This window comes from Danio rerio, chromosome 4 (genome assembly GCF_049306965.1).
Source record: "Danio rerio strain Tuebingen ecotype United States chromosome 4, GRCz12tu, whole genome shotgun sequence".
NCBI classification, from domain to species: domain Eukaryota; kingdom Metazoa; phylum Chordata; class Actinopteri; order Cypriniformes; family Danionidae; genus Danio; species Danio rerio.
The window spans coordinates 15,434,796-15,454,138 of NC_133179.1; the positions used below are offsets into that span (position 1 = coordinate 15,434,796).

Sequence of the window (19,343 nt, forward strand, 5' to 3'; positions counted from 1 at the left end):
CCGCTCAATTACGTGAGTGCGCAGGCATACGAAGAGCCTGGTAATGATGGGAATAAATCAGCGCTGACAGCAGTGCGGGCCAGAGAGCCCTCCAGTGCCACCTTTGACCCTATAAAGAGCCCAGTATTACAGGGGAAGTTATTTGGCAGAGCTCAGGCTGTGTATCCATCAACCAAACCGGCAGAAAGCCAGGCAATAAGGCAGGTCTCTCATATTTGTAAGAGGAGGAATAAAAGAACAAAAGAAAAAGCTGGGGTGTGAAATGAAAACCACCTGTTGGAGAGTTTTTTTCATCGTGGCAGCAGGAGTATTTAAGTGTTTTTATTTTGGTATGGCACACGATCAACACCCACTTCAGGCTTCAGCACTGACAGACAACACCTCGGCTTATGCTCATTTCAGAAGAAGTAAAGTGAGAATGAAATGTGGGAATATCTGTGTGTGGTGAGTCTAGATGGACAGATGCCTGTCTGACAGGTCTGAAGCTATAATGCTCACCATTAAAAAATCATGACTGTCTTCTTGATCGCTACTTTATTTAAAAAAAAAAAAATGTAAGGATAGAAATTAGAAAGACATTTGTAAAGCTGCTAGTTATTTCTTTTTCAAAGAAATGCTGTTCTTTTGAACTTTCTGTTTTACAAATATATACTTTTAGCCAGCACTCTCTTTTGGGGATTTAAACCTACCTAACTTTAAATAATTACAGTTCTTGACCTCACTAAGCTAAAAATACAAATTAGATATCATTGGAAAAAAGAGACCTTAAGCTTTACTATGGTCCATCTGGGAAGTTTCATATAAAAAGTTATACATTATAAAGTAGGGCTGGGTCGATAGACAATGCCATCATCCATCGATGCTGAGCCGGCATCATGATCCTCCACCCCAGTGTCAGTACACGGCTTTAATCTTTCGCTTTCACGTTTGTACTTAGTTATCACCCAAGTTTGTCAACGCGATTATAATGACACAGATCACTCTGCCTATTCATGCCAGAGTCCTGCGGAACAAGTGACTGACAGGTGGTAATTTGTGTGTAACTTGTCTTTATTTATTTATGATTTGGTTAAGGGTAAAACAAAGACCATGCAGGTCAAGAAGTTGAAACGGTAGGCTACAAATAATTGATTCGTTGTAAATTTATTAATTATTTTTTAAATGATTAATTCACTGCCACCTACGACAACAATGATGCCATCGTCCATCGAGATGTTTTACATTAGACATTGTATGATGCCAAATTGGTCGACATCGCCCAACCCTATTATGAAGTAATAAAAACTATATTGTGTTCAATGATTGTTTTTCCATATACAAACACAGTGAAACATTAATGTAATGTCCTAGAAAAAATGTCCCTTGAAAGCCAAGTGTTTATATTTTTATATTTCTGATTTAATGAAGATATCCTGCAAAATGCATGCAGAAGATGTCCTTCTGTCCCTCACAGTCAGAGGCACTTTCTCAAAAATGACCTTTCCAAACTAAAACAGTAACAGTTGCTAAATAATTTGGTCTACATTACCAGTTCATGTATCTTTGGAAAGAAGATACTTTGGGCTTTATTATCCATCATCTATAGTATAAAATGCTCAAAATGAAAAGTTATACAAGCTTAAGTAATGTAAAAAATTTTTTAAAAAGACTTTATTTTGATGGTCCATTTGAGTATTAGTAGACTGTCTGCTTAATATCTGTTGATACTGCTCCTTCAACAGACATTTAACTGACTATAAGAAACTTTGCAAGTACATGTCAACTTACACACCTTAACCCTAACAGTCTACTTATAATCTAATAAGAATTAGTTGGCATGTAGATGCAATGTAATTTCCTGGACCATCAAAATAAAGTGTGACCAAAAAAATTGCACCGCACTAAACATTTTATTATTTCATAATCAAATATATAAAATTAGTCCTGGGGCAAATCAGAAAAGTAATAAGTCAAAGGCCACACATATTTTGAGTAAATGTTTTGAATTTGATGGCAATATCATGCAAAATAAATTTCTGCAATTATTGTTCTGAGGCAATGTTTTGTGATTTTCTCCTTTTTCTGATGACAACACGTACTGTATACTGAAGGTTTCTGACAACTATTTTTGTCTTTTCACAAACCAATTCTTTTTTAATTGTAAAATAATAGACAGAAACATATAGTATGAGTGATTTATTTGAGCACAAGAAGTACATTGTGTGAAATGACACCAGTGCATATGCAAAAAAAAAAACATCTTACAAGAGTTATTATTGTTTTGCGCACTCACTCACTGGCAGAAAGTGCTTGCCTTGAACATCTACATACATATATTAGAATACAACTACTTTCATCATTGGCAACAGTGAAAAAATATTTCTTGAGCACCTGGTCAGTAGCTCATATTAAAATAATTTCTGAAGAATTGTGTGAGCAGTTTTCTTTATTCACAAAAATAAATTACTATGCAAAATTACTGTGTGGCAGTTTTATATGTCGAAGTGGAACTTTATTAGTACCGACTTAAAAAATTTACTAAAATGTATTATTATTGTTAACTTCTCACAATTATATACTTATTTTCCAGTGTAAGGTGGAAACAGTCTTTAACTTTTCACACTTTGAAATGTTTTTAATTCTCTAAATTGGATAAATTCAGTAGACATTGAGACTAATACATGCTTGATTGTTAAATTCATGTTTATAAACTTAATTAATTACTAATTAAGTAACTAAAATAACAAATAAATAAAGTAATAAAATAGATTTTTAAATAATGAAATAAAAAAAATGGTTACATTTTGAACATTATGGTCAAATTAGAGTGAAACTAGCTAAATATTGACAAAATATTCACAAAATGTCTATTATGTTTTTGTAATATTTGAAGAATTTAAGAATGACAACACTGGAAGGGTCAAAACGTTTTTCAAAATTATCTTAAGACAAAAAAAGGGTTGTTATTTAATAGTTTTAGGCCAACTTTGATGAAATGTTTATTACTGTTTCTGTATATATGAATACATATGGAAAAATCCTTCACTCAACTGTACAGTCCAAAAAAATCTGTGCCTCCATCACAAACATTATTACACTGTAAAAACGGACACAAGGGCCATCAAATCCAACTCAAGTGTTCCTGTCCATTCCACTTAACAATCCTGCATTCTCTGACAGCCCTCATCTAAATGCAAATGACATCCCGGTGCGTCCTTCTTCTCCATAAAGCTCCAGATGAAGCTTTAGAGATGAGCAGGTGCACTTTAGGAGCGACTCTATGGGCATTGCTGACGAGCGCACAATTTTGCATTGGAAAAGAAACGCAGGAATGGCCGAGATACTCGCTCATTTATTTGCCTGGTCATTGTAATGTTTCCAAGACTCTGCGAACTTCATTATCTGCAGCAATTACCGCTGCCAGGATTGTTCAATGGAGAGTTCTTTCTGCTGTCGGGCATTGAACACGTTTGTTATGTCAAGTGCGATATCAAAAACATTCAAGCTTCATGCTTCTGGGCTTGAAATGTGCCACAGAATGGACTTCAGAAAGCCAGAAAGGAGTGTTTTTTTCCTGTAACTGTCAATTTTGAGATTTTGGGCTTTTAGGGTTTTCATAAAGTGTTTTTTTTTCAGTCTTATGGAAAGAAAAGGTCTAAAATACACTTTCAAGAGTTCCTTTTGTCGCACTTTGTTGTGTCTGTAGACTACAATTACAATCCATAATAAAAGCTGTTGTCTCAGAATTTTCTCCTGATCTGAGTCATAAATCTGCACTTCAGCAGCACTTATGTTCAACAAATGTCACAGTTTTATTCTTATCTTTATTTTGAAGGTTTTCTCCAAGTTATTTGTTCACATAATATGCCTGATTATAGGCCATACACCATTTCACTTCAAAAAAGAAGTTCTGACTTTTGGTTTTGTCTCTCTGTTCACAGTATTTCCTGAATTATGGGCTGATAAATGTCCTCTGTAAAAGCATGAGTTTAATTCAATGCAATTTTGAATTAATTCAATGCAGTTGAATTATTAGCCCTCTTGTGTTTTTTCTTTTTCAAATATTTCCCAAATGATGTTTAACAGAGCAAGGAACCTTTCACAGTATTTCCTATAATATTTTTTTCTTCTGGAGAAAGTCTAATTTGTTTAATTTCAGCTAGAATAAAAATATACATTTTTAAAAATCAGTTTAAGGTGAATATCATTATCCCCCTTAAACAATATTTATTTTGATTGTCTACAGAACAAACCACTGTTTAATGATGACTTCCCTAAGTTATGCCTTTAAATGTCACTTTAAGCTGAATACTAGTATCTTGAAAAATATCTAGTAGAATATTATGAACTGTCATCATGGCAAAAATAAAAGAAATCAATTATTAGAAATTAGGGTCCCACTTTATATTAAGTGGCCTTAACTAATATGTACTTACACAGGAATTAATAATTTGTTACAATGTACTTATTGTGTAAATACATGTATTTACTGTGTACTTATGCTTGATTAAATACATATATGTAATTACATCTGTAATTAACTTTTGTAAATACATTTGTAAATACACTGTTGACCATCCCTTACACCTTAACCCACCCTTAAACCTACCCATACCACCAAACCTGTCCATAACCCAACCTCTATCCCAACTCAAAAGCACCACAAGTGTTCTCAAATACATTATAAACACAGTAAGTACATTGTATTTATTTTTTTGATGTAAGTACATAGTAGTTAAGGACACTTAATATAAAGTGGGACCGAAATTAGTTTTATATTTAGACTATTATATTTAGAAATGTGTTGAAAAAAAAAACGTCTTTCCGATAAATAGAAATTTGGGGGAAAAATATCTTAAACTGTAAATGAATAAATAAAAGCAAGAATATTTAGAAACTTTGTTAAACAAAACAACCCACTGTGCCCTAATTATCTAAATCAATCATTAATAGAAATTATAACTTTGATGACCCTAATAAAAAAGGAGGTAATTCATATGGAATGCTCTTCCAGTTAACAAGCACAGCAACATTAGAATACCTAAAATCCTTTTAGGAGGAAGATTTATATGTTGAAATCGCTAATGACTAGCCCAAACAGAATCTCTGGACACTTTTTTTTTTCTTTTTTTTTTTTGCTATTTCTGCTGAGAACTTTGTAAAAATCTGAAGATTATTGTGGAATAATTTTAGGAGTATCATAACTAATTTATGAAATAAAAAATAATAAATTTTTTACTTTTATTTAATGTTTTCAATGCAAATCCAATTAGATCCACTTATTTAGTAAACAAAGCAAGTCTCTCATATAATATATCTACTAAAAGACAAAAAATATGACTTTAAACTTTGTTTTGTAAATAAATCATTTAAACATTTTCTTATTACTATTATTATATCACATTGTGAAATTCATTTAAAATTAGAATAAATATAAATTTACAGACATATACACAAGTAAATACATAGACTCAATGATGGGTAAAAAATCTGCGGAAATCTGCAGATTTCTGTGTGGGTCTACTGATGAGCAATGGGAGATGCCCCTAAACAGATCCACAGGTCATCATCGGTTTGTGCAAGGCATGGCCGCATACAAATTAAAGTAATACAACATTTACATTGGTCCAAAAAACTTAGTATAATATTTCAAGAAGTGGACCCAGCATGTGGTCGGTGTGGGCTAGAGCTGGCATCACAGGCTCATATGTTTTGGAGCTGCCCAAAAATACCATCTTACTAGGAAAATGTTTTTTCTAAAAAAAAAAAAGCCAATAGATCCAGATCTCTTTACTGGAGTTAGGCATTCCTGATTTCAAGATAAAAACAGTACAGAACAAAATATAGTTCCATTTGTCAGTCTACTAGCACAAAGGTTAATATCATTAAACTGGAAACAGTAAGCTGTTCATATATACATCTAATGAGGGGTGTAATCAAACATTTGGAACTGAAAAAATTCAGATTCTCCCTAAAAAAGAAAGAGAAATTCTATAAAATTTGGCAACCATTCATGGATTATTTTTAAGACATACATTTTGCAGGAAATAATAAAATTGAAGAGTTATAGACTATTTTAGATTAAAACTGAAGGTCAGTATTTTGCTTGAATTTATTTTTTGTATGTATTTTATTTTATTATTATTATTATTATTGATCTTTTTGTATTTTTTATTATTGTGTTTATCTATTATTATTTCACTTCTGTATGTATTGTTTGCATATTGTATATATTATTGTCAATTGTTGTGTGAATGTTGCATCAAATTTGTAAGTCGTGTTTGAATGTTTGAAAAAACAATAAAGAAAGTATTATAAAAGCAAGAATATTTAATCGGGCTTTATCTGGCGTTTAAATTTTTATGTTAGAATTGTGTGTATATTAGTGCCTATTTAATTAAATAACACCCAATTTGCACATTTAAACATAACATTTTAGAAAAAGTGCAATTTAATATTTTTATTTTATTTTATTATTTTTTTAAATATTCTTCTTAATGTAATCAACTGGGGAAGTAAGCTGATAACTATCAGTTATTTTATACCCTATTCACCTTCAGTGTCTTGCCTTAATGAATCCGGCAGTGTTTGCAGCCAAAGCTCTAATTGCTAAAGACATGAAAGATCTGCTCTGTAAATCTCTTCTCTGTTCCACCCCAATAATCTCCATCAAGAAGTCCTTCATCAGATCTTGAGCTGCTTGAAATCACTCAGCACTATCGACCCGTGAAAGCCTTTATTCTTTAATGTTTCATTCTCCGTTTTATCTTTGCAGCTCTTTCTGCGCACTTCAGAGTGTGTGAGCCTTACTCCGACCACAAGGGGCGCTATCACTTCGGCTTCCACTGCCCGCGACTCTCTGATAACAAGACCTATATCTTCTGCTGTCATCATAACAACACAGCCTTCAAGTACTGCTGCAACGAGACTGAGTTTCAGAGCGTCATGCAGCTCAACCTCACAGCCAACTCAGACAGCTTCGCTCACAAGTGAGTCACTTCCATGAATACAATTAATACGTTTGTATTACTAATGTGCAGTTTGGGATTGTTGGGCACTGAATGAAAACAAATTCTAAAATACATTTAATATTTAGCATGGCGTGTTAATAATATTGTTAAAATAAGTTTTGAAGAAGTGGTGTAAGTGAAACCAGCAGGGGGTGCTCAAACTGCGATCTGTGTGGGTCCTAATGCCCCAGTATATTGATGGGGACTCTATACTGCTCAGTGAGCACCATTTTTTTGTATGAGACACTAAACCGAGGATATCCCAGGATATCCTTCAAAAAATAGTAGGAGTTTAAGAGCGGTACCCTGGCCTAATTTGCCCACTGGCCTCTGTCCATGGCCTCCTAACCATCTCCATATCATAATTGGCTTCATCACTGTGTCTCCTTTTCACCAATAAGCTGGTGTGTGGTGTGCGGTCTGATTCCCCCCCAAAATGTGTAAAGCGGTGTGAGTGTCCAGAAAAGCGCTATATAAAGGTAAAGAATTATTATTATTATTGTTTTTGATAAGGCAAAAACAAATAAAATCAATCAATCAATCAATAAATAATGTTCTTTTTTCAATAATTATTCTATCATGTAAGAAACATTTTTGAAATAAATACTTTTAGTCAGAATAAAGCTGTGATAAAATAAAATAAAAATACAATTAAAATAAATTTAAAAATAAAAAAAATAAAAATAATAATAATAATAAAATTAAATTTAATTAAAATAAATATTTTGCATAAAGAGTTAACAAAATAAATATTGATTGAAAAAATAGGTTTGGTTCTAAGAAAGGCTTGGTTAGAAATAGCAAACATTAAATAAATAAAAATAAATAAATAAATTAATTAATTAATTAATTAATTAATAAATACTTAAAAACTAAAAACTTATTGTATTGAAAAAAGTATTGATTAGAAAAGGCAAACATAAAACAAAGCTAATCAATAAATTGTTAATGTTTATTTTCTGTGAATATTGAATCTATTTCGTAAGAAACATTTTATTTTATTTAATTTAATTAGTTTTGATCATAATAACTAAAAATCATAAAATATTTTAAAAGAAATTTAATTTAATTTAATCTGTCCATCAATATAGTTTAATATTATTTTATTCACAATTTTCTTTTGTCAAATTATAACAATGAAATATTGATAACAAACAAACTTTCTATTAATGAATGCAGCAGCAAAAATATTACACTGATATAAATAAAGCCAACTTATAGATCTGCATAATCTATTTTCTTTGACATGCAAACCATACCAATTTGCAATTGAATGTCTTCCTTTTCTCAAATTTGACAAACACTATCTGATGCTGAGATTCCCTTTCTCTTATTATTTTAATCATTGCATAATATAAGCTCAAGAATGGAAGTATCCTCTCAGCACATGCCTCCTAAAGCAGTTACTCCCCCATACATATTCACCCATAGCTTCTCCATCCATATAAAGCCTCTGACAGACTCCAGCTTCTCTGACAAGGTTTCGACCTGTTCGCTGTGATGTTCAAGCTCTGCCAGGGCTGTAATGACCACAGAAGGCTCCATTTGCCCACAGGCTCTTCAAGTAGTGCAGTCTGCGAAATGATCCAGCGTCTCTAAAGCAGAGAGCAGGAGATCAGCAGATCAGCAGACTTGATGCCTGCCGTTTGAATATTAGCAGGGCTTGTTTATGCCTGAAGCCCACAGAGAAAATATCTGACAATCAGATGGACTCGCTCATTTGACCAAAGTGTGCTTTTGTCTGCCATTCTCACACACACATGGAAAAATCACAGATCCCAGAACTCAGACACAAAAGCAAATGCAGATATCTTTAATGCATTCCGCATTAAATCAGTCTTTTTTATCTTAAAGACCTCAAAGTAAAGTCTAATATTACCTTTAAAAAATAAAACTCTGTGAGAATACACTGCTGCATTTAAATTACTTATTAAAAAGAGTGAAAACAACACAGTTCTTGATTGTGTTGGGGGGGAGGGGGAGTTGCAACTTAATTGTTTGATGTTCAATCCACTTAAAATTGTAAAAACCATTAAGTTAACTTAATCAATTGGCGTTAGAAAAACATGAAGAGATTGTGTGGAACAAATATTTTTTGCAGTGTATGAACTTTTACCCCTGGCAAATTCTGACTGTTCAAAAGTAAATAAAAGCAGAGACATTTTTTTTATTCTACAAAAATTTATTAAATTCTTTTGGGAGTATAGGCTGTCTCATTGCCAGTAAAAACGAATCAAAAACTTACTGGTTAAATAAAATTGACTGTATATTGTAAGTTCCCTACTGTAAATATACCAAAACTCTATTATTCATTAGTAATGTGCATAAGCACTTCGCTTCAGTAATTAGATTTTAATGAACCCTCGGATTCCAGATAATCTCAACCAAATATTGTTCAATTCCTAACAAAGTTTATTTCCTGAGCATTCATATCATGTATAAACCTCAATTTACACTTATGACTGGTTTTGTGTTCCAGGGTCACATAATTTAAACGTATAGCATGAAGAAAAAACATATATCAATGTGAAATCTTGAAAAAAATAAGATGTCTGATAGGCTTCATCAGCAGTTTCTCTCCTAATCCTTTCTCAAATGCTCAAGCACCCAGATCAAACTGTCTGTGCAGATGATGAAAGAATCGCTCTGACATTAAAACACCACAACAAAAAAAGACTTCGACATCTTACCCTGAAAAAGCATCTCATCTAGAGACTTTAACAGCACTGATGAGCCAAAAGAAATCAATTAATCTTCAGCCTCACAACGGGACATAAACAATGAAGGTCAGCTTGTCACCCTGTCCTGGCTCTGGTCAAGCATGAAGAGATTATACCAGCGCTCTGTGTGTGACTGTAACTTTGACCGTTTCACACACTGTCCTGCCAAAGCAATCACTAAAACCAGAGGAAAGCAATTACAGCACTTTACTGACACTGCATGAGCTCTGACCTCACTACTCAATGAAAAAAAGACTGATTTAAATGGAGGAAATCAGGTCCATTCTCCTTTGTAGTGGTGTGATTTCTACAGTTTTTCGATCAGAATGAACCCTATTTCTTGTTTCATAAAGCGGTTAAAACTTGTGATTAATAATTATATTTCTGAAATAGATTTGTTGTCTCAGTCTCTTACTGTATTTCTCAAGGCAAAATCATAGTAAAAATGGTAATTTTTTTATCACATACAACAAAACTACTTTTTTTTGTTTAACACGTTTAAAAAAAGTGCTGTTGTTTTACATTTAGAAACTTTTAACATGTATTCATGAAAACAGATAAGATTATATTAAAATGAACAAAGATTTAATGTGTATTTAAGTACTACTGATGTTGCTTTAATTTTATTTTATAGTTTAATTTTAATTAAATTTTATTTTAATTTAATGAAATTTAAATATAATTTTTATGTGATTTTAATTGAATTTTATTTTAAATTATTTTATTTTATTTTCTTTAATGTAATTTTATTTTATTTTATGTAATTTAACTTAATTTTATTTTATGTAATTTTATATTTTATGTAATTATTTTTTATTTTGTGTCATTTAATTTAATTAAATTTTATGTAATTTTATTTAATTTTAAATTATTTAATTGCATTTTATTTTATGTAATTGTATTTTATTTATGTAATTTTATTTTATTTATGCAATTTAATTATTTAATTGCATTTTATTTTATATTAATGTAATTTTATTTTATTTTGTGAAATTTTACCATATTTTATAGAATTTTACGTAATTGAATGTAATTTTTAAACTATTTTATTTCATTATATTTGATGTAATCCTATTTTATTTTGTGTAATTTAATAATTTAATTTAATGTTGCTGAAATCTAATCTAATCTAGCAATTCTAATAAGTGAATCAATTCTAATAAGAAACATTTTTTGAAAATGTGATTATTCCAAACATTTGCAACAACCAATCCCTATTTTTGTCTCTTCAGTAACTACACAGCCCTGATCGGTGTATGGATTTATGGGTTTTTTGTGATGGTTCTTCTGGCGCTGGACTTCCTCTACTACTCAGCCATGAACTACGAGTTGTGCCGTGTTTATCTAGAGAAATGGGGTCTGGGTGGACGCTGGCTCAAACAGGCAAGAAGTCAATGGCACAGCACAGTTCAGGAGGGAGAACTCAACACAGGACCAGGCCTGAGCCAACAACAACAACAACAACAACAGCTTCATCTTCACCATCATCATCACCATCATCATCCACGACATAGCCTGAGAGGAGACACACAGAGTCCAACGCTCCTCTCCTTTCAGACCTCCACAGCCTGGTGAGTAAAGCTGAGATTATATCGCAGAATCACATATTTCTGCAGAGGTTTCTGCTGCTGCTGCTTGTTGGTGGATTGTGTCACATATGATGTGTTTAAATCCAGATTTTTCTAAGACAATCCCTCCCCTACTTCACTTAATAATTAGCCTAAGAATAAATAACCATCAAAAGAGTGTAGGTCTGATATAACTTTAACAAAATCCAAAAAAATATAAATAACTATTTAAAAATAATTATATAATACATTAATACTAGGCAGGTCAGAGTAATTAGGCAAGTTATTGTATAAAAATAGTTTGTTCTGTAGACAGTCAAAAAAAAAAAGATAGCTTAAAGGGGCTAATAATTTTGCCCCTAAAATGATTCACAATAAATTTAAAACTGCTTTTATTTTAGCCGAAATACAACAAACAAGACTTTCTCCAGAAGAAAAAATATTATCAGACATACTGTGAAAATTTCCATGCTCTGTTAAACATCATTTGGGAAATATAAAAAAAAGAAAGAAAATTCAAAGGGGGGCTAATAATTCTGACTTAAACTGTATATGATGAGAGATTAGGTATAAAAAGAAATGTGTACAAAAACTATATAAAATATCATATAATAATGACATATATATTAACAAATGCATTTATCAGTATTATTATAGTAATTAGTGAATATAGTATTACTGTTAAAAAAAGAATCCAAATAACAGTCTTAAACCTGACAACATGAAAAATGAACTAAATTGCAATATATTCAAATATGTATATATTATTTTGTCATTTATAATTAAGCTTTTGTTTTTCATTAAGGATCACAAAAAGCTAAGGCTGATGAAAAAACTGGATATGTATGTTATTGTATGTATTTTCTTAAAATGAGATTATGAAAAAAATCAGGAATTAACAATTACCAGAATCACTACATCTTTTAAATTAATCTTTCACAGTCGAATTCACAGTGGAATAAACCGCCACAGCGGACTGAACCACCACAGCGGAATGAACCGCCAAATATTCTGGCATATGTTGTACGCAGCAGAGGGCCCCTCAGCTGCAACCCAGTACTAGGAAACACCCATACACTCTCGCATTCACACATGCACTCATACACTACTGCCAATTTTGATTACCCAATTCACTTATAGCGCATTTCTTTGGACTTGTGGTGTAAACCAGAGCACCCGGAGGAAATTCACATGAACGGGGAGAACATGCAAACTGGCCCAGCTGGGACTCGAACTAACAACAACTGTATATATATATTTATATATATATATATATATATATATATATATATATAAATATATATATATATATGTTTTACTAGATAATGTAATAATAACTTATTTTATTTTAAAATGAATCACACAGGGCTTGATTCAACCAAACAAATGAGTGTGATGGCGGCTTTCAGTGTGCTACAGGAAATAAAAACTGCACCTCATTCCAGTAACCTGACGTCACTTTTGCATTTACACAGTGTGAGACAAAATATTTGTTGTTAGCTATATGTGATCTCCGCACTTCACATACAGGGCAACTGTGCAGCAGACGCCTGAACATCTGGCAGAAACACACTTCACACTGAGCGCTGCTGATTTTCACATCTGACGTACAGAACAACTCGCATAAGACACTGAATTCAGCAGCTGATCGTGCAGGGCTAATAAAGAAAAGGTGGAAAGCTGACCTTTTAAAGTGTGCAGATTCTTGGCTCCCACATAGAAACTGCTCCCATGGCACTGAAAAGCTTCAGATGAGAATGAAAGGATCTTCAAGCAGCTGCAGATGTTGCCCACATCAGTCTCTCATGGTTAATCTGGCACTCGCTCTGCCATCTGTTGCATCTGTCGCTCACATGACCTTGACATGATCAATCCATTCACACCCCTGCGAAAAATAGAAATAAAAGCAGTGTACATTTGTAATCCTTTTTATTTTATTTGACAAAATTAAAAATCTCGAATGAAAATAGTATGAAATGATAAACACTGGCAAATTAGTTTAGAAATAATTAGAACTTTTAGAGGCATTACAGTATGTTTGTAATATTTCAACATATTTTAAAATGCTATGAGACTTTTAATCAGGCTTTTGAGTCAAATAATTTGGTAGCACTTTAAAATAATGGTCCATTAGTTCATAGATTTACTGACATTAACTAAATATGAATAATCTTGTAAAATATTTATTAATCATAATTCAACATGTACTAATGCATTATTAAAATCCAAAGCTGTGCTTGTTAACATTAGTTAATGCACTGTGAGCTAAGAACTAACATGAACTAATGCTATTTAACTTAAGTGACATTAACAGTAATGAAGATGAATAAATACAGTAATAATTGTATTACTAATGAATTGTTCATGGTAATAAATGCATTAACTAACATCACCAAATGGACCTTTATTTGAAATAATAATAATTACCAATAATGCTTCCTACATTAAATAGAATATGGTGCTTTGGTGCACATGCAGCATTTCAAATAATAAGCAACGTTACAAAACGTGGGTTATTTTGAATTCTTTAACTCCTTTATTGCCAATGTGTCCCACTGCAAGTTCACTTTACTGTTATTGCAATTAAATGCTAATCTAGTCATGAAGTAAATATTATTTGGAAGCTTCTTTTGAAATTTCTACTTTAATTATTTTATTTTTGATAAATATTATTGAGCAACTGTTATTCATTTGTTTGTTGTAAATCATTAATTTGCTACAGCAATTCACATGTAAAAATCACAAAATTTCCATTCTATTGATATCTTATTTATTTTAAATGGTTATGATGATCATGTTTTAAATTTTATGAGAAAATTATGGTTTGTGATACACATGCTTTTTTTATTTTATTTTTTTTTTTGGTCTTTTTTTTTGTTTGTTTGTCTGTTTTTGGTCTTTTTAGAGGTTAAATTTAAATTTAAAAACCCGCAAACTGACAATACTTCAGCCAATATGCTCTACAATATCTGCAAATATTAGAAAAAATTATTATGTAAAAATTATGAAAAGCAGTGTCTTAATGCTCAAACTAGGGCTGTGCGATTAATCAAAATCGAATTGCCATCAATATTTTAACCGTTGCGATTAGCTAATCGCAAGAGGTTGCGATGTGAAATATATATGTATAATTTATTTTCCCCCGCCCAGAGCAAATGCGTGACTGTCATCTGTGTGTGATAATCTTACTAGCCAATCGAGTGAGCACACTTTCGTTCTGCCCAATCAGAATTGTGCAACCGAGCTATGCAGAACGCTATGAAGAATTGCTGCCACAGCTAACAGATTATTGAGCTGAAGCTTGGCAAAATTAAATCGCAAATTACATCATAAATCACAATATCTGTCCAACAAAAAAAATCTCAAACCATACTTGGAAAAAGTGTATGTATATATATCACAAGCAAATTTCATTAATGAAAACTGCATGTAATTTGGTGGTGGTGTTTGGTACCGCGCACAAAAAAATTTGAACATTTCATTTGGAATATAATTTGCTCGTATATTTTATATTTGCTTGATTTTCTGTCACTTTCATGGTAAAAGAGCTTTTTCAAAATACATATTTTATATATTATAATTTTTTTGACGTCAGCTAAAATCTGCCAAGTGTCTTCTTTAAAATAAGACTAACCTTAAATCTGTGTTTTCATGTTTATGCTCAAAAAGTGGGGCCAACAGTTAGAGAGTTAAACTAAAACTAACACCAAAAATAATAGCATTTACTTAAAAAAGAAACCTTTTATCTAACATATAATTGTCTTTAGTGAGACTGCTGATCGATTTAATGCATCCTCGCTGAATAAAGTATTCATTTCTTAGTTTGTATTTCACACAGTGACATCACCCATTGATGTCTTCCTCGGCTTCCACCCAAAATGTAACCCAAATCACACTGTGTACAATCTGACAGAATAGCCAAAAAAAATGACAGTGTACGCTCAAATTTGTAGTCCTTTTTGAAGCTGCTTTTTTTTTTAGCTAGTCATTTTAAAATGCAACCTGAACTTCGAGACGAGCCAATGAGCTTTCTATTTGTTCATTTTCTGCCTCCCCTTCTACACCTGTCCCGCCGTCATACGTCTGGAGGCAGGCGAGCGAAATCTAGCATGAAATATGATGATAATGATGATGATGCGTCTCTCACTTTGAAGATGCAGGAGAAACAGAGCTGGTGCTGCTCACAGATAACACACGCGAGCAAGAAGTTCATCTGCTTTCTGACTCCAGAAGAATTCTGAAGGATAAGGTTAATTAAGGCACAAATTCTGTTTCTTCATGCACCTGTCATTTTTGAGATTTGGGGATTTTCAGCTGTTCTTTTTAGTATGATGTCAATAAAAAAAATCCAACGTACACATTTAAGTGTTTCTCTTGTTGCACTTTATCAATTTATGCCTGTCGTCTTCAACTACAGTACAATTTTTTAAAGCCATTTTCTCAAAATGAGTTTTTCTTTTCCTCCGGAGTCATAAATCTCAGCTTCGGCAGCACTTACAGAAACCAAACTTCACATCTAAAATGTGAAGGTTCAGCAGGGTTTCATGCACCTGTCAATTTAGAGATTTTAGGCTTTTTCTTAAGTGTTTATTCAAACTAAAAAACACCATCAGAAATACACGTAAGTAGCATTTTATCTATTTGTCTGCAGATTTCAAATACAACACATATTTTGAAATGCTTTTTTTCTTCTGCATTGAGTCATAAATCTCATTTCAGCACCATTACATTCAACAAACTTTACAGTTGTATTTATACAGATACATTCTGAAGGTTTATATCTATATAAAATTGCCAAAGCATTTAAAATATGTCATATATTAACATTAAATTAATATTTTATTCTACAAAAAAAATTAAAACACCCCTGGGAGTTCACAGGATTTTAAAAGAGAATCTCAAATCCACTCTGTCTAATATATTAAATGAAATAATTTGTTTAATTTGTATTCATTTGGGTGAATTAAAACTCCACATCATAGATCAGAGGTGTCCAAACTCGGTCCTGAAGGGCCAGTCTCCTGGAGTGTTTAGCTCCAACCATAATCAAACACACCTAAACCAGCTAATCAAGCTATTACTAGATATAGGCTTTTTCTCAATTTCAAGAACGCAGAGAACAGACTTGCGTTCTTGTGGAGACCGGTCTTGCCAGATGTCCTTGGAAGAACGAATTTGGGAGACCGCGAGGACAGAGAACACATCCTGTGAGAAATGAGATGCTGCGTTCTTCCTGATGGTCACATGACCTTCGCCTGTTTTTAATGGAATATTATTTTAACATTACAGCACTCATACAACGGTTTATTGTTTTTTCCACTTTTCAAATATATTCTATGCATAAAACATTATAAATATACGTTGCACAATATAAATAAAATAGATTTTAATACGAATTTTAGCAAATAAACACCATTAATGTGTTTATTTCTTTATTTAGATGTCCAAGGTAATGTTTATATTTACCGTTTCATTTAGGGAAACTCCTGAGGTAAATAAGTCATATCTTTAAACTTTTAAAATAAATCTATATAAAAAGCTGCGCTTCCCACCTCCAGTCGCAAAGACTTATGGGACTTCTAAAGCGAGATCAATGCAAAGTCTGCATCGGTGTGTCCTCGATATCAAGATCACATCCGGGAAGTTGTACGCGTCCTCTGTTCTTACGGTCTTGTGTATTGGAACCGAACTTTGGCAGCTGATGATGACGTTACACGAGAACACGAGGACGCAGGACCCCTAAAGAACGCACATTGAGAAACAACCATACTAGAAACTTCCTGGAAGGTGTGTTGAACCAAGCTGGAACTAAACTAAGCAGAACACCAGCCATCCAGGACCGAGTTTGGACACCCCTGTCATAGATCAAGTTGTACATATTTCTATGCTGGAAAACTGTGAAAATGTAGCACATATTTAATAAATAAAAATTAACATATTTACACAGCATTTTAGAAAAATTGTAATACAAAAAAAAACTGAGGGAGTATGATATTGGGTATGTATTTACCTCATTCACCAGTCTACAGTCGATAATCCACATTAAAGCATCAAAGTGTGTCCATTCACGATCACTGCACAAACGTTCACTGTCATCAACAACCTGAACTACAAATGATAGATGATGATTACTCTAAATATTGTTTAATATGCAAGTGAAATAATGCGATTCTCTCTAGACTCTTTACGCCTGCCTCTGTGTGTGTGTGTGTGTGTGTGTGTGTGTGGGTGTGTTGTGCAGGTGTTGCTAATTAAAGAGTCCTGCACCTGCATGCTGTTGGCAGCAGATAATTTAGAAGTTAAAGCCTCCCTCTGCCCTCCTTTACACTGTCTACCGTGTCAAGATGCTCTTTTTGAATGATTGCTTTCAAAAAGAAGCTTCAAAAAGGTACAAACGTCTTAACTTTCAAGGAGCAGGCAGATTGAAGGATTATTTCTAAAGCCCAACTTGTAGAATGTTGAATTTAGAATTTAGTCGAGCACATTTTCTACGCTCATCATTTCTGAAGAAGCAAGTCAATAGATTCCAAGGGCATATACTATCAGTATTTAAAGGGGTGGTCCACTACGATATCATATTTTAAACTTTAGTTGATGTGTAATGTAGCTGTATGAACATAAACAACATCTCTGAATGTAATATGCACAAAGTTCAAGAGACATTGGCTTTTACAGGGTTAGCTTGGCAAAGCCTACAGCAAACAAATTTGGGGACTAAAAAACAGAATACATCAGGGCTAGTGAGATCACAAGGGCTTCAGGTTACGTGCATTCACCACGCGCACACACCCTGCGCAGCGAAGGGGTGTGGCCAGAGACACTGTAATGTTAAAGTAGTGAAAGTTAACATGCCATCCGAATGCTGATATTTTCACAGAGCTTGTTCTGTTTCTGAGAATTTTTTATATAAACATTACAAATCCTGTAAGACTAGAAATGATGATCTATATTAAAATACATTGAAATGATTGAATTATGTTATATGTTTGAATGCATGCATGACCATACATTGAAGTCAGTGAGTTCAGCAGTTTTACAGCCTATACTGACTTTCACTGTACTGACAAAAACTGCTGACGGCATTTAAATGACCTCTGACCTCTTAAACATGGATGCAAACATTACACTGGGACTCGTAGGCAGTAAAATCAGCCTACAGTCGACATCTCTGGGAGCTGCAGCTTCAGTTGTTGCATATTAGTAATGGTGTGAATATTTTGAGAATTGATAGTGATGTTAAATGCACAGTTTTGATTTTGAGAGGTCAGGTTCCCTCTGAAGATAAAGGACAAGAGTCCATGCTCTACATGAGCTGATTTTATTTATTTTTTTACACAGTCCACCCTCATACAGACAGATAGCAGCAGGATCTGGACCGTTGCTGGCAGCAAACCAAACAGCACCACGGACTAAAATGTCATTATTCATAGTATTGCATAAGAGAGAATCCATCTGATAAAAATTAACCAATCACTGGACCAGCGGTGAGAGAAAATAGAGATTTCCTGTAGCTCTGGTGATTGCATTTCTAATCAGTTTTAGTTTTCTCATCATGCTTCCAATAGGCATCGGCATTTCATTAAGATTTATGTGGAAAATTTTTAATTATTGCGGGATGCTGCTGGGAAAAAAAACAACTCATTTTTCATGCACTTGTCAACTTTGGGCTTTTCCTAAAGTTTTATTCAGTCTAGTGTAAAGCAAACATCAGAAAAACACTTTTAAGTTGCATTTAATCAATTTCTCTATGTAGATTTTAATTAAAACACATGTTTTAAAGGCAGTTTTTTCAAAACTAGTTTATAAATCTCCATTTCAGCATCACTAATATACAAACTTTACTATTTTATTCATTTAATCTGAATTTTTTTACCTAGGAATTTTTTCATACATAATTTGTCTGATTATATACATCATTTTGTTCTTCAAAAATAGTAAAAATGTATATTTTTTCTGCCTGTTTACTGTATTTTCTAAATTATAGAATGATAAAAATAGATTGCCAATATCTCCTCAATAAAAATCTTTCACTTTAGGATCAAAAAAGAAGAAATAATCCTCTTATG

General features: G+C 32.7%; 1 protein-coding gene and 1 long non-coding RNA gene across 3 annotated transcripts in view; one reads left to right on the forward strand and one right to left on the reverse strand.

Moving 5' to 3' along the window:
- shisal1a (shisa like 1a) overlaps nucleotides 1-19,343 on the forward strand; it is a 56,860-nt gene that overhangs the window by 26,111 nt on the left and 11,406 nt on the right. Inside the window, exons 3-4 of one of the 2 annotated variants that reach the window (XM_005164700.5) lie at nucleotides 6,755-6,968; nucleotides 10,942-11,280. In XM_005164700.5, coding sequence (XP_005164757.1) covers nucleotides 6,755-6,968; nucleotides 10,942-11,280 — 553 coding nt within the window. Of the gene's footprint in view, nucleotides 1-6,754; nucleotides 6,969-10,941; nucleotides 11,285-19,343 lie in introns of those variants that run through there. The other variant, NM_001030141.1, reaches the window with a different exon arrangement.
- The window catches only part of LOC141381606 (uncharacterized), a 28,032-nt gene continuing 21,651 nt past the window's right edge, over nucleotides 12,963-19,343 (reverse strand). The window contains exon 4 of the long non-coding RNA XR_012402014.1: nucleotides 12,963-13,162. This is a non-coding gene — a long non-coding RNA (uncharacterized lncRNA). The remainder of the gene's footprint in view (nucleotides 13,163-19,343) is intronic.